General features: G+C 41.9%; 1 protein-coding gene across 3 annotated transcripts in view; it reads left to right on the plus strand.

Annotated features, from left to right (window-relative positions):
* Positions 1-16140, plus strand: part of LOC114053317 (disheveled-associated activator of morphogenesis 2) — a 158173-nt gene that overhangs the window by 128277 nt on the left and 13756 nt on the right. For 2 of the 3 annotated variants that reach the window (XM_027876262.1, XM_027876261.1), the window contains exons 14-17: positions 360-662; positions 10280-10387; positions 13292-13321; positions 14766-14872. In XM_027876262.1, coding sequence (XP_027732063.1) covers positions 360-662; positions 10280-10387; positions 13292-13321; positions 14766-14872 — 548 coding nt within the window. The remainder of the gene's footprint in view (positions 1-359; positions 663-10279; positions 10388-13291; positions 13322-14765; positions 14873-16140) is intronic. The other variant, XM_027876263.1, reaches the window with a different exon arrangement.

The raw sequence follows: 16140 nt of genomic DNA on the forward strand, positions 1-16140 counted from the left end.
AAGAGTAAAGGAAGCCCTGGAGACAACAGTGAGGCTGCATTGCACATATGCAGCCTCATGTGAGTCTATGTCTCTTATAAATATGAATATCCCATATCTATGCTATGTACGTGCCTGTCTTTATATGGTTTCTTATCTGTGTTTTGGGTGTTTGTTGGAACTGGAGAGAGAGAGACATGAGGGTAAGGGTGAATTCAGGAGTAAGGTCAGGGTTTAAAGGGGAGAGAGAAAATGATGAGGGTTAGGGTGGGTATAAAGCTGAGGGTGGGAATGGGTGTAAGATGCAAGGGCAGAAGTGAAGTTAGGAGTGTCATGGACACCACTGTTACTGATTACTTTGATTTCCTTTTGTCTTTCAGCCCACTGGTACCTTGTCTTCCCCTCCTCCTCCAGGAGGCCCCTTCCCCATCCCCTCCTCCAAGAACTCCATTGACTTGCCTCCAACCCCCCCTCCCCTGCCTTTCTCCTGCAGCCCTCCACCCCCACCCCCACCTCTTCCACCTGGTGGACCTCCCCCTCCTCCAGGGGCACCCCCTTGCTTTGGCATGGGGATGCCCCCTCCTGTAGCCTCTCTCCCTAGTGGCTGCCCTCCCCTCAGGAAGAAGTGTGTCCCTCAGCCTTCCCATCCTCTGAAGTCTTTCAACTGGGTCAAGTTGAATGAGGTGAGCAAAGGGACCTGAATTACTGCTGGATCCTTTACCCTGAAACACCATTCATCGAATATCCCCAGTCTGCAGAGCCCTGAACCAGGTGTTTTAGAGGGAAGGGGGGACATTTTTTTAACCTTTGAGGAGCAATCCCCACTAACTGGGGAGCTATGATGAGAGAGAGACAGAGACAGACAGAGAGAGACATAGAGACAGAGAGAGAGAGACAGAAAGAGAGAGAGAAGAAAAACATTTGCAAAGCAATGTAGAAACAAGAGAAAAATACTACAGTAAAAATTAAATGATTAAGTCCTAGGAGGATAAGTAGTAATCCAGTAATCAGAGCTGGGAACATTTCCTAGAGGGCATTAGGTTATCAATTTGACTTTTAAGTAAGTGATGCACATGGAGAAAAGGGAAGAGAGGATGCTGAGTAGGGAGGGTAGTTTGTTTATAGTCTCAGGCGAGGAATAAGCAAGGAATGCACATTGGAGATGTGGAATGACTAATTCTTATCAGGAGATTGAAATATAAATGCAAAGTGGAGAATTCTTGCGAAGAGATAAGGGTAGAGAGAAAATTGTCGGTCAGTCAACCAACATTTATTAAGTGGTTACCATCATTCTGGAGGTAATGCTGTTGTCAGTGATATGAGGGATTGTTTAAAAGTCTCTGGCAGTTCACTTTTTATTACATAATAATATCTAGCTGTGTCTATGAAGGTTCAGGACATTTAACCACACTTTTCAGACCAACCTCATGAGCTGATATTGTTCCATTCATTTCTTTCACACACACACATACCTTACCACTCAGTTAAGTATTTTCTCCCCACTATGAAAGCTGACCTGTGCCTTTAATCTACATAAGAAGATAAGCTTCTCTGCTTCATTTAATATCTAGAAACACAGTTCACAGTTTCATCATTAATAAAATTGAGTCAGTCAGTCAATATGCACTTATTAAGTGCTTACTATATACCAGATACTATGCTAAGCTCTGGGGATTCAAAAAGAGGGTTCTTTCCTTCAAGGAACTCTCAATTTAACGATGAGTGTCCATAGATGACTTTCAGTTACATCATCAGAATAGGGAGAGTTACAATTGGCTGCCCATAAACACATATGCAGTGAATAGTTGCGAAAAACTGAATACATTTTAATTATCATTTAACTAGTGGTTGCCAATATTACATAACTATGTAGCTGAAACTGACACCCATTTACCTGAAATCCATTGGCATACATACCAGTTCTTAACTGAGTTGTACTTTATACCCATATTTGTAACTACAAATGTTTTCACCTGTATCAAAAAATGACTGGGGTGAGTAGGAGAGGGGAGGATAAAATAATCATGTAGAGGACGACCTGATGTCAGGTTTGGTATACTAGGTGGGCTGTCAGGCTGTGAATGTATAAGGTTAGTAGAGGCAGTTGTCTCCTGGAAAATCTATAGTTGGAGGGGTGGATGATCTTAAGAACAGGTACAGGGATAGCAGTTGTCATGGGAAGAGAGCACACCCCACTGGATGTTGGTGTCCTGGGATAAAGCCCTGTTTGCTAGTTATGGCTCTGTTTATTTAAGACTACTGTCACTGACTCAAAGAAGTAGCCAGTTAGAGATGGAGAATTAAGTGATAAAGTTGTCTCTAAAAGAACGCAAGTAGCCTGGACACCAGCATAAACATCATAGAATTGCAGAATTGTGGAACCAGAAGGAAATTTAGAGAATATTTAGCCCAGCTCAGTCATTTTACAGCGGAGGAGACTGGGATACTCAACTATTTGCTGAGACTCTTTTGTTATTTTCAAGCAAGTCATTCAGCCAGCCAGTCAACAGATATTTATTAAGCACCTATTGTATATAAGCATGTGTTAGTTGCTAGGAAAAGATACATACAAGAAGAATAAATGGTCCTTGCCCAGAAGGGGCTTATTCTTTCATAAAAATATTAGGTTAGGAGCCAGGAAACCTGAGCCTAGTACTTAATCTGTCAATAACCTTGAGCAAATGACTACCATTCTTCCATTGCTGGTTTCCTCTGTCCAGTGAGGGGAATGAATGAGATGAAGTCATCTCATCCAAACGGGTAATGTAGTAGAGGAGACAATGCATAAATAAATACAGGGTATTCAAACAACTGAAAGTTGATAAACATGATTTAACTCTATTGAATGACCTCTACTCTTGAATTGTAAATAAAGTGTAATAGCAATTATTACTAAAGTTTAGGACAAGTATCTCTCACAATCATCATTGTGTAGTGGAAAGACTGCTAAATTTGCTATCAGAGGACCTGGGTTCATATCTTGGCTTTGTTATTTACAACTAATGTGACCTTAGGCAAGTCAATTAACCACACTGAGCCTCAGTTTTCTCAACTGTAAAATGTGAGGTATGTACTAGATGACTTGAAGGTTCCCTTGTACCTCTAAATCTATGATTATATGATGTCTGCTTAATTCCAGCTCTGTAACAAATGAGAAATGGTTGTTATAGATGAGAAGGTAAACTGTGTCCTATGCCCAGCAAAACTGAAGCTATAGGAAGACAAAACATTTTTAAGTAGTTACTCTGTCAGGCACTGTGCTAAGTCTAGAGGATGCAAATAAAGCAAATAAATCAGCCTCTGCCCTAATATTCTTTTTTTTTTTTTTTAGTGAGGCAGTTGGGGTTAAGTGACTTGCCCAGGGTCACACAGCTAGTAAATGTCATGTGTCTGAAGCTACATTTGAACTCAGGTTCTGCTGATTCCAAGGCCAGAGCTCTATCCACTGTGCCACCTAGCTGCCCCTCTGCCCTAATATTCTAACAAGGGAAGAGAATTCTAATGGGGGAGGAAAAAAAAGGGGGTAGAAAGAGGTGAGGGGGCATGGTGTGGAGGTAAGTGAGAAATGACTCTGGAGGCATGGCTGAAGGAAAGATGAAAACTCACCTACCAAAGGCAGCATCTTAGGGGCAGAGGCAAGGTTCCTGTAAGCAGGAGATGAGGATGATGGCTAGAGTAGAGGTAGCATGGTATGAAAATGACAAAGAGAACAAAATTCACCTTTCATTACCAGAAATATTGCTGATTATGGCTCACATCCATAAAAGCTAAGTTACTAAAGTTTAAATGGTGTAAGTTTAAAAACTAAGCAAATTTTTATAGACCCTATACATGAAGAGTGAAATAACAATTACAAAGCAACAAGGAAATGAATGAATGAATGATTGAGGCATTTCTTAAGTGCTTATTATGTGCAAAGCACTGTGCTAAATGTTAGGGATACAAACGGCAGAGCAAGATTGTGTTTCGAAGAATCTCCCATTCTTACCAGGGAGCCAATATATATGGAAGTTTTCAGTTGCAAGTCAGCTGGAAAAGTCCATGGTCCTTAGGGTGCAGCAACTTCTTCTTTAATGGAATTTCCCCTGATAAAATCATATCCGGTTCTATGGTTGAAGATATTTGAGATGTCGCAAGTTAGTACATGGTCAATTACTCAATACAGATAAGGGAATAGGGAAGGGAATAAACACCTATTAAGTGCCTACTGTGTGCCAGGCATTATGCTCAGCGCTTTACAAATATTTGAATATAGAGAAGTGTTATATCTAATCACTGAGAGACACCCATATTGTTTAAATGTAAATGTGAGGAAAATACTTTGTAAACATTGAAGTGTTATACAAATATGTGTGATTATTATTCTTGTAAGGAATACCATAGGAATCCCCATAATAGCAAACTCCAGAAGATTGCTTAGATCCTTTGACCATACTGGAATTGTGTTACGTTTATCATCTATTGAAATAATTGAACCATCACCCAGAGCTCTTTGATCTTTTCATCATAATGAAATCTTTATCAGGATTTGATCTTTTATTATTTATTTATTTATTCATTCAAAAAGAATTTATTAATTATATATTACTTGCTAGGCATATTGATAGGAGCTGGGGATAGAAGGTTTTTAAATGCTAAAGAAAGGAGTTTTTATTTCATCCTAAAGGCAATAAGGAGCCACTAGATTTTCTTGAGGGGAGGTGTAACATGGTCAAACCAGTTCTTTAGGTATATTAATTTGAAAACCACATGAAAGATAGATTAGAAAGGTGAAAGACTTGCAGAAGGGAGACCAGTTAGGAGGTGGTGAATTTCTGAATTAGGGTGATGGTCATGTAATCAGAAAGCATGGGGTAGATGGGGTAGATATTGTGGATCGAATCTACAAGACTTGGCAAGTGATTGAATATGGTGAGGGAGGGGAGATGATAAGGGGGAATAATGATTTAATAATGATTCTAAAGTTGTAGACCTAGGTGACTGAATGATGGTACTGCCCTCAGCATAGATAGTGAAGTTAGGAAAAAAGAATGGCTTGGGGGGAAAGACAATGATTGAGCTATCTATGGGATATCTATTTCTAATTGTTCAATAGATAATTCACTGTGTGGAACTTCAGTGAAGAAAACCACAGATGGATATATAGACCTGGAGGTCATCTGCATAGAGATTGTAGCTGAACTCATAAGAACTGATGAGATTAGTAGGAGAAGGTTTAGAGAAAAGAAAAGAGCCTTAGGACTGAGCCTAGGGGGACACCCATAGATAGGATTGGGATATGGTTGCAGATCCGGTGAGGAGGATTGGACAGATAAGTGTGAGGAGAACAAAGAGAGAGCATGGTCATAAGGATGGTAAACAGTGTCAGATGCTTCCAAGAGGTCCAGAAGGAAAAAGACTGAGAAAAAGACATTAGATTTGGCAATTAAAGGACCTTTTGAAACTTCAGAAAGAGCAGTTTCAGTTAAAGGATGAGGTCAGAAGCCAGATTGTAATTACTCTGTATGTTTTATATATTACTAGATTTATATTAAGATCATGTTACTAAAATTGGTGAAAAACCCTTGAGGTCTAGAAGGTGTAGGTTCTTGACTGCTACAACTGAAGAAAGTAAGATTTCAGGCAGTAGACCCTAGGAAGTAACTGCCAGTTTCTCAGCATGACAGTGACAAAATGAAAATATTTCTGAGGAATATTATTTTGGCAGCTGTGTGTAGGATGAATTGGCACAGGGAAAGGTTGTAACAGTAATCCATGTGTAACAGGTGTGGGGTGATGAGGGCCTGGACTAATATAATATGGAAATTGATTCTGAGAATTACTACAGAGGAAGAATTATCAGGACTTGGTTATAGCATGTGGAAATAAAAGAAAATGAGATAGAAAAAAGACTAAGAGGGTGCCATTGAAATAATGAGGCGGGGGAAGAGATAGACAGAGATAGATTCTAACAAGCAAAGGGAAGAAGGGAATGTGTCCCCAGCAGAGAGGACAGATAATGCAAAGGCTCAAAGATGTGAATCGCCATATGTGAGGAATAGCAAGAAGACCATAAAGTGTGGGAAAGGGAGTAATGTATAATAAGACTGGAAAAGGAAGTTGGAGTCAGGTTGTTAAAGGATTTAAGTGTCAAACAGAGAAGTATGTTAAGTAGTAGAGATTATAAGGAGGATGGATTAAGGTAAGAAACTAAGACAGGAAGACCAATTAGTAGAGTATTTCAATATTTCAAGGGACATTTGATGAGCACCTAAATTAGGGTCATGGTCACATGTGTAGAAAGAAAGAGATGGATGCCAGAAGTGTTCTGGAGGGAAAATTCATGAGATTTGGCAACTCATTGGATATGTGGGGTGATGAGGAATGCAGAGTTAAGTATGATTCAGACTGTGAACTTGAGTGACTAGAAGAATGGTGGCATCTTTATGGAACTAGGGAATCAATCAATAAATCAACATTACTACCTGCCATGCATTGTGCTAAGTCCTGGGAATATAAAAAGAGACAAGATAGTCCCTGCCCTCAAGGAGGTTACAATCTAATAGGGGAAAGAACATGTAAACACACACACACACACAGACACACACACACACACACACACACACACACACACACAGAAAGAGAGAGAGCACGCACACAGCCAAGCTATATATAAGATAAACAGGAAATAGCAGAAGGAAGACACTAGAATTAAGAAGCATTGGGAAAGGCTTCCCATAAAAGAATTAAGAAAGGTTGTTTAGGGGAAAAGAGAATGACATGTTGAGTTTGAAACTCCTGTAGGAGATCGACTTTGAAAGGTCTGATAGACATTAGGTGATATGGGATTGGAACTCAGGAGAGAAATGAGGCCTAATTATATAGATCTGGCAACCATTGCTAATAATAACAGTAACAATAGCTTTCATTTATACAGCATGTTAAGGTTTGCAAAGTGATTTACAAATATTATCTCACCTTCACAGCAACCCTGGAAAGTAAGTATTACTGTTTCCATTTTGCAAATGAGGAAAATAAGGTAGAGGGGTAAAGACATGTCCTGGGTCACATAGCTATCAAGCTCTGGGGTGAGATCTGAACCCAGCCTTTCTTGACTATAGATTTGGCCCCCTATCCCCTGTGCCACCTAAATGCTCTTAGAAACAGTCATTAAACCAGGGCAGCTATGGGATACACTGGCCCTGAAGTCAAGAGGACCTGAGTTCAAATTTGGCATCAGACTCTTGATACCTACTAGCTGTGTGACCCTGGGCAAGTCACTTAACCTCAATTGCTATACAAAATAAAACAAAACAAAAAAGAAATAGTCATTAAACCCAGGGGAGCTGATGAGGTTACCAATAAGATTATAGTAAACAATGAGAAAAGTTAGAAGGGAGCATGATAAGGTGATTCAGAAAAAAATACATATTCAAATCTTGGGCTACATTAAGTGAGGAATAGCTTCTAGGAACAAGGAATAATAATATTCTGCCCTGATCAAATCACATCTGGAGTATTGTGATCCATCCTGGGTGCCATGTTTTTGGAATGTCATTGGTAAGCTAGAAAGCATAAAAAGGAAGGGAATAAGGATGAGGAAGGGCCCTGAATCCATATCATATGAGGATTGGTTGAATTGGTTACGGTTCGCCTTGACAAGGGAAGACTCAAGGTGACATGATAGCCATCTTCCAATTATTTGAAGGGTTATGATACATTTATTTTGACTCCGGAGGGGAAAATCAGGAACAACTAGCTAAAGTTGCATAGAGGCAAATTGGATTTGATGTCAAGGAAAAAAAAAACTTTCTTATAATTAGAATGGTCCATGTAGAATGGGCAGACTCTGGAGAAGGTGGTTTCTCCTACCTTGGAGGTCTCTGAGCAGAAACCCTGTGACCATTCATTGGGTAGGTTATAGTAGGGATTCCTCTAGTGGGTGTATAGGTTGGACCAGATAGCTGCTGAAGTCCCTTCCACCTCTAAAAACATTGTGATTCTCTGAACTGGAGCAAGGTTTAGATGGGAGGTAACTTAGAGAAGTCCAGATGTAGCAGGGCTCTGTGTTACGATGTCTTTGCACCAAACCTCACTGCCACTCCCCGCCTCTCCTGTACTCCCTGTTCTCCCTCATATTTTCCCTCTGATCCCTGACCTTAAGAAACCTGGCTTTTTTCCCTTCCCCCTCCTCCATCTATCCCTTCCCCATTTCAGCAAATTAACCTCCTTCCGCAACACACACACACACACACACACACACACACACACACAATCCATGGTTATTTCTGCCTCGATAAGAATGTGTCTGTGTTGGGCTTGGCCAGATGCCTAGACCCCTTGCTGCTCCGGACTCCCTGGCCCAACATTCCTAGTGAGGGTCCCAGGGCCTTGGGAAGGCCGCAGGAATGTTCTTACCCTATCCCTGCTCCCACCCCTGGCCCAGCCTTTTCTTTTCTTTTCCCAAGTTTTTAAAAATAGAACTGAATGAAAATGTAAGTTGCATTTTCTGAGCTTGCTGAGAAAGCAGGAGAGGTAAGGGAAGGATAAATTAATGTTGAAGCAAAGAGAGGGTCTCCCTTTCTGTGCTCAGAGCTATGGGAACTGTGAAAGATGCAATTTTAAAGGAGCAGGAAACATCTGAAAGTGTGTAGGGGTTCTCAAGTAGGGTGGCAAGGAAGATGAACCAAAGGAAGAGTGATGGAAGACATTTGGTCAGGGCAGGAGATGTCTGTCAGCTCTGGTTTAGAACCATGAAAGGTGGTTTAGAGAAAATAATCCCCTCCCCCTACCCACAGTCATCCCTTGGGAATCCTGGAAATGGAACCTTTTGTCCTAGAGGAAGAGAAAGCTAGTCATCTCTCAGTTTTATTTTGATGTAAACTTGGCATCACCTGGAGACATCACCTGGGAATAAAGAAGACAAGCGATAAAATGCTGAGAACCTAGACTATTTGCAGCAATTTCAATTTCTTTTTACCCTATGTATACAGGCAGGTGAGGATTTGGTTCAAAGGTGAAGAAGAGAGAAGCTGAGCTGAGAGACCCAGGAATTTAAAACACTTGTCTAACCAAAGTTAAAGATGGGACTGAAGCCACCCCCCTTATCTTAGTAGTTAGGGGATCATATAGGTAACTGGGTGGTGTACAAGTGTCTGGGTATTGTAAAGGCAGCTGTATAGCATGCTGGACTTGGGGTAAGGAAGACCTGAGTTAAATTTTCCTTCAGACACCAGCTGTGTGATCCTGAGCATGTCACTTCATTTCTCTCATTCTGTTTCTTCATCTGTACAATGGCAGTAATACTAGTGCCTGTCTCACCAGGTTGTTGTGAGGATGCAATGAGGTAAAAATATGTAAAGTACTTTGCAAACCTTAAAGTGATGTATAAATGCTAGCTATTCATTGTGGTTGTTATCTTTGTTGCTATTATTATCATCGTTATCATTATCTGGTCAATCCTCACTAAAGGACTGGGGGCATGTGTGCAGATAGAAATTGGATAGCAAAAGATCTTAAAGAGGGGGTGAGGTGTGAAACTCTGGGTTTCCTTAGGAGAGAACCTCACCTGTCTTGGGTTGCTGCAGTCCTTCCAGAGGCAGGAAGCTGGATTATCAGGCCTCTCACAACCATTTTTTACTTCTTAAGATTCTAACGAAGAGGCAATTAAACTCCAAGAAGAAGAAATGAAAAGGAGTAGAGTTGACTCTACAGTAATGCTTTGGGCTTGTGCAAGCATTTTGTTGGGACACAGGAATTATTTGCTCCCCCCATCACCCCTGCACCACTGATGTGATGCAGCTGACTCCAGTCCAATCCTATCAAAGTATAAGAAATCATAGATATAGGTATAGGGCATACAGGGAGAACGTGGGGAAAGATGAGAAGAAGAAGGGAGTCAGAGCAGGAGTTTGAATCCAGCCTTCAGTCAAACTGGCCCTTATAGCAGTGTGCCTGTAGGCATGGTATTCATTCTCTTTCCCCCTCTCCTTCCCTCTCTCCCTGAGTAGTTTTCAGGAAGTATTGTCTGTTACACCTACTGGATTATCAATTCTCCATATAGGAGATGGAGGGTAGATTCAGGAAGGAGAGAAAGATGTTCTGGAGAGTGTCAGAGGAAGCTATTTTGTCCTGAGGGGCTAACTGGAGGTTTCCCTAAAGGTGGTGTAGAAAGAGGGTGAGAGAGTTGTGGGTAGCCTCTGTAAGGAGTGGGGATGAAATGGGTAGGGGAAGGAGAGAATTTGGAACTGAAAAAAAATTAAAAGTAAGAAAAAGAAAAAGTTTAGCCTTGGGGTCTTGTTCTCTCTACTGTGTATTTTAGGAACGAATCTCTGATACCGTGTGGAATGAGATTGATGATCTTCAAGTATTTCAAGTCTTGGACTTGGAAGACTTAGAAAAAATGTTCTCAGCCTATCAGAGGCATCAGGTGAGGTCTTTAGGGTGTCATCTGCTTCTTGCTGTGTCTTCTCTTTACCCCTGGTCCAGCTTCTTTCTCCTGAACTCCCCCTTCTCCCCTCTTACCTTCCTTTCTATAACCCTGCCATATTTCTCCTTCTGCCACCAAATGACTGGTCTCCTCTCCCCTCCCCTCCACCAAACCCCAGGGAAGACTCAGTGTCAGGAGGAAGTCTGCTTGTTTTTCTTCTGATCCTGGGGATTGGGGATTACACGCAGTTAACAAGCATAAGAATAACAGTAATCACACACACACACACACACACACACCCCTTTTTATTAAAGTTTCTAATGGCATGTTAAAGCCTGTGATTCCTCATAACAGACCTGGTAAGTGGAATAAATCTTATGACCATGAGAATGTGGAGATAGTGAAGTAACATTATAGAGGCACATATCTTCAGGTCTAGGACCCTGGAGAGAGGCAGAGACTACTGTGGGGGTGGGAGTGAGGTGGAGGGAGGGCACACTGAGAAAAGGTTTTTGGTTTTTTTTCCCTACATCTCCAACTGCAGCCAATGTCAACACATAACAATCAATGATTTTCATGATTGGTTGGTTTTCTTTCTTTTCTTTTCTTTTTTTTTTAAATACTTATTCTCAGCACCGCAGTATGAGTTGACCAAATGCCACATTGGAATATTTCTTGCTTTCTTTGGATACACAATAAAGTGAACTCTTATATTTGTCTCTCTAAAATAGTAATAAATTAGGGGAGGAAGAGAATGAGATTTTCTTAAGCACCTAATACAAGCTGTTAACTCTAAGTGCTTTTACAAATATCTCATTTGATCCTTACAACAACTCTAAGAGGTAGGTACTGTTATTATCCTCATTTTATAGTTGAGGAAATTGAAACAGAGGTTAAGTGACTTGCCCAGAGTCACACAGCTGGTGAAATGTCCAAAGCTTGATTTAAACTCAGGTCTTCCCAACTCCAGGGCCGAGACTCTGAGCACAATGGCACCACCTGAGAATTTGTGTACTAGCTTTCTGTTTTGCTACAACTGGTTTCTTTCTTTTGGTTTCATTTATAGCAAGCATGTCAATATTGATGCCATGCAGTTATTCCAATAGTGTGTCTACTGTCTTGGTCATTGGACATGGATTTAGAGTACCAGCAGCTAAGTTAATGCTTATGTACAGTCTGCAGACTATAGGATTCTATGACTTTGTCTAGATCATTGATAAAAATGCCTCGTGTCCTTTTCCACCCTTCTGCCCCTGCCACTACAGAAAAGAGAACGGGTTCCACAGCATGGAGATGTTTCGCATTTTCCTTTGTTTCATGGCATTGTCATGGCCAGAGGATCCATCATCAAGTGGCTACTTTTCTTAACTAGTCTGGTCCTCAGGAAGCAGTCTATCACCAGGACCATACTTTCATTCCCCCAAGGTTGACATCACTCTATTATTGAATTACTAGTTGTGTGACCCCTGAGCAAGTCACTTGACTGATTTTGCCTCAATATCCTCATCTGTGAAATGGGGATAATAATAGCACCTACCTCCCGGGGTTGTTGTGAGGATAAAATGAGATAATGTAAAGTGCTTAGCATAGCATCTGGCACATAGTAGGCATTTATAAATGCTTATTTCCTTCCTTCCTAAGTACAACTAAAAACTAAGTGGGGTCAGATCTGTTACTGAATTTATGAGCATAGCCATTCCTGTGAACTCCGTCCCAGCTGGATGAGTTGAGATGCACAGCTGAGAATGAAATTCTCAGTCACTTTACTAGGTTAAGGTTAGGAAGTGTCTTTTGAGCCTCTTCATCTAGCTCCCCCCCGCCCAATCTGGGAGCTGGGTCCACTGAAATTATTGCAATCAAGTGGGAAGCCAAGTATCTGTCTCTCAAACTCCCCGACTCTCCTTATAAATCAGATTCAGTAGGGGTAGCTTTGCTCTGACCCTCTTTTGTCCCTAACTTGGGACAAAAGGTTGTCCAGGATGGGGACAGCTGAGAACTTCGCTACCATAGCTCTGCCTGCTACTGAGTTCCTTGAGTCTATCAAAATTTCAGGGATAACAAAAATGCTACTACAGTCTCAGCCCATTTAACTTTCCTTTAGTGGTCTAGGGGAAAAGTGAGACTGTGTAGTGTTGTGGAAAGGGCACTAGGTTAGAAACCAGAAACAAGCTCTGGATTCAAGTCTGGATCCTTACATTTACTAGCTGAGTGACCTCAGGAAAATCACATGATTCTCTTGGACTCAGTTTGCTCGCCTGTAAAATGGGGGCAAATAGTACCTTCGCTGTCTAACTTCTAGGATGATTGTAAGGAAAGTGTGCCTCTTTCTTTCTAGATTGAGGGAGGGAATAAAGAACAAGAAAGCTTTTCTTTCCTCTCTTGTAATGAGCACAATTTTTACTTGTTTCCAAATTAATTTTACTTCTTTTTGGCAAAAAAGGAAACTGGAAAAGGGAGTGGGTCTGTTTTATTTCTAATGAGACATTACTGGAAGAAAGAATAATAGGCACTCATTTGTGATGAGAGGGAGTCTGAGCTCCAGATTCCTGCTTCAGCCACCCGAAAGTGACCACCCTGGGGTAAGGGTAGGGGGTTGGGAGAAGGGTAATTAATTTTTCTGTGCCTCTACACCCTCTTGAATTCATCCTAACTCCCCACCACCACCACCAAACACACCTGTCCCCTGTTTTGGAGAAATAGCTTGGGTTAAGTGTGTGGAGAGCCATCAGAGCATGACTGCAAACTATGATGGGCTGCATGGAAAAGGGGAAAAGACAGTAGATGCTTGAGAGCCAGGGTGTTCCAAGATTCTCTGCTGTTGCTTCGGGGTCCCTGGAGTCTGTAGAATCCCTGTAACTAATGTTCTGCATGTTTAATTCTTTGTTTGCTGTGGCTGCTGCCTAGGACCTGCTAACTAATCCTTCCTTTAAGCAGGTGAGTCACTCTTGGGGCTCTGGACACCCCAGCTTCTATCCCCTTCCTAGTTCCTATTCAACATACTTGGGCCCCGGAGAAAAGGGATGCTTGCCCACCCTGACCCCAGTGGAAAGAGTCATAGATGAGAATGTTCAGAGGAGGACGGGAGGGGATGTTTGGGTGAATGCTAGCAGCATTAGGGGTTCTTTTCTGGACACTTAAGCCTCTCAGCTCTGGTCAGGTGAACTGGTTCACTGTTGATGAACCTGACAAAGGAGAGCCAAGAAGTCCTACTTCTGTGACTGTGAGGCAAAGGGAGAATCTAGAGGTATGGTTTGCCCCATTGGGAGTACAGGAGAAAAGGAACTTTGTGTTCCTGAATCTCTGAAGATTTCCTTCTTACTTAAATTGTGGAGGCCTCCAATTCCCTTTCTCTCATGCATTTGCTTAGACCCATTCCCCTTGGGTATAATGGGCACAATATAAAGCCCCCAGGACCCAGGAAGGAGGCAGCCATTGACCATTTCTGAGTCAGCTTCTTCTTAGGAAATTGTTGTTTTAGTCGTGTCCAATGACTAACAAGACCCCATTTGGGATTTTCTTGGCAAAGATACTAGAGTTGTTTGCCATTTCATTCCGCTGCCCACTTTACAGATGAGGAAACTGAGGTAAACAAGGTTAAGTGACTTGCCCAGGGTTATACAACCAGTATGTGTCTGAGACCAGATTTGAACTCAGGTCCCCTTGACTCCAAGCCCCTGTGCCACCTAGCTGCCAGGGGCTACACCAAAGAGATGTAAGGGACAGCAGGTCCTGCTACTGCTCCAAATCTTAGGAGTCAGATACTTCTAAGCAGGACATGCCTATAGCTTAACTCCTCTATCCTAGACAGGAAGAGCTAGTCCATAGACCTCCAGCTCATTCCAACACATCTTAATCTACAAAGTCATAAAATTTTTCATGTTTCAATCCAATTTCTACCTCCAAAAGCAGATTTTAATATCAGTCCATCTTCTTTCTTTCTTTGGAGGCAACCAGGGTTAAGTGACTTGCCCAGGGTCACATAGCTAGTAAGTGTCTGAAGCTGGGTTTGAACTCAGGTCCTCCTGACTCCAGGGCCAGTGCTCTATCCACTGTGGCCCCTAGCTGCCCCCATCACCCCATTTTTTAAAAGGACCATGGCTCTGCAATTAGAGGGCTTAGGTTCAAATCCTAACTCTGGAATTTACTACCTGTGTGACTTTTGGCAAGTCACTTAACCTCCCTGGGCCTCAGTTTCCTCATCTGTAAAAAGAGAGGGTTAGATTAGATGGCTTCTGAGATCCTATAATCACAGGTTATATGGTCTTTTCCCTGCTTCCCTACCTCCCTGGTGACAAATAATCTGGGGTTAGACAGTTCCTGGGTATCTAGACGGGTCAGGAAGAAGCAAGTCCTGAACCTCTTCCCTGCTTGGTTGCAGAAAGAGATGGGCTCCACTGAAGACCTCTACCTGACCACAAGAAAAGTCAAAGAACTCTCAGTCATTGATGGCCGAAGAGCCCAGAACTGTATCATCCTGCTGTCCAAGTATGTGGATTTCCTCTACCATCATACCCACTACTATACGTGGCCTTGCATTGCAGCATATAGATCTTCCCATATCAGGAACTCCCAAGCTGAAGATCTCTTCCATCTCTTTTGTCCCTAACTTGGGGCCCTGGGATGGGGACAACTAGAGACTTTGCTACCACAGCTCTGCCTGCTACTGAGTTCCTTGAGTCCATCAAAATTTCAGGAAACAAAAACAGCCTCCCCCCACTTAACTTTCCTTTAGTGGTCTGGGGGAAAGTGAGACTGTTTAGCATTGCAGAAAGGACACTGGATTAGGAACCAGAAACAAACTCTGGGTTCAAGGCCTGATCCTGGGTGCCATGAAAGTTAATGAGAGAGGCCTATTCCCTCAGGGTTCCATTTGCAATGATGACCCAAGTGTAAAGAATGCATAGGTGCAAATGATGATACAGGTATAAATGCTGATACAGGTACAAATATGGCACACGTGCTGTGATGGCACGATGCAAATTATGCCCAGGTACAAATGACAATAGTGACACCTTGGTGTCTCACTGTGAGGGGCCAGAGAAAAAAAGGCCAATGAGAGCCTTTAATTAGACCCTACCATCCATCTCCTACACTTCCCATCTGAAGAGGGCAGAGTATAATCTGTGTGGGGTAGATCAGTAATAAGCTGATGCTTTCCCACATACCCAACCTGTCTAGGTTAAAGAGACTTCTGGTTATCTTGGAAGAGGAAAGCACCTGGTCAGTGTCCAACATCTGCTGCTATCCCATGGGGATCTGAGAAGGAGCATGCACCAAGGGGCTGGGCTCAGAATATGCCTGTGGGGTTGAATGATCTCAGTCGCAAAACATGTTGCTTTAGATGCAGAACAAGAAAGGCAGTATCCAAGCTAACAGTTCTGCTTCTATGTGAGGCCTCCTTGCCTAAGCTTGAGGTCACAGGCCACGGTCTGATAGCCTGTTCTTAGCTCTGCCTTAGACTCACTCCCTTCCTTCTATTGGATCAGATCCCATCCTACCCCATGCCTCAATTTCCCCCTCCTTGGTAATGGGGAGAAATTATCTTCTATAGCAGAAATTATCTTCTTTAACCTTGGGTCCATGACCTTTTAAAAAATATTTTGATAACTAATATATTATTATATAATATATATAACATGTTATATACATTATATATATAATATATATATTATACATATAACATGTTATATATCATTGTGTAACATGTTATATATTATATATAATATATAATGGTTTCCTTTATAATCCTATGT

This window comes from Vombatus ursinus, unplaced genomic scaffold (assembly GCF_900497805.2).
Source record: "Vombatus ursinus unplaced genomic scaffold, bare-nosed wombat genome assembly UNPS02014811.1, whole genome shotgun sequence".
Lineage (NCBI taxonomy): Eukaryota > Metazoa > Chordata > Mammalia > Diprotodontia > Vombatidae > Vombatus > Vombatus ursinus.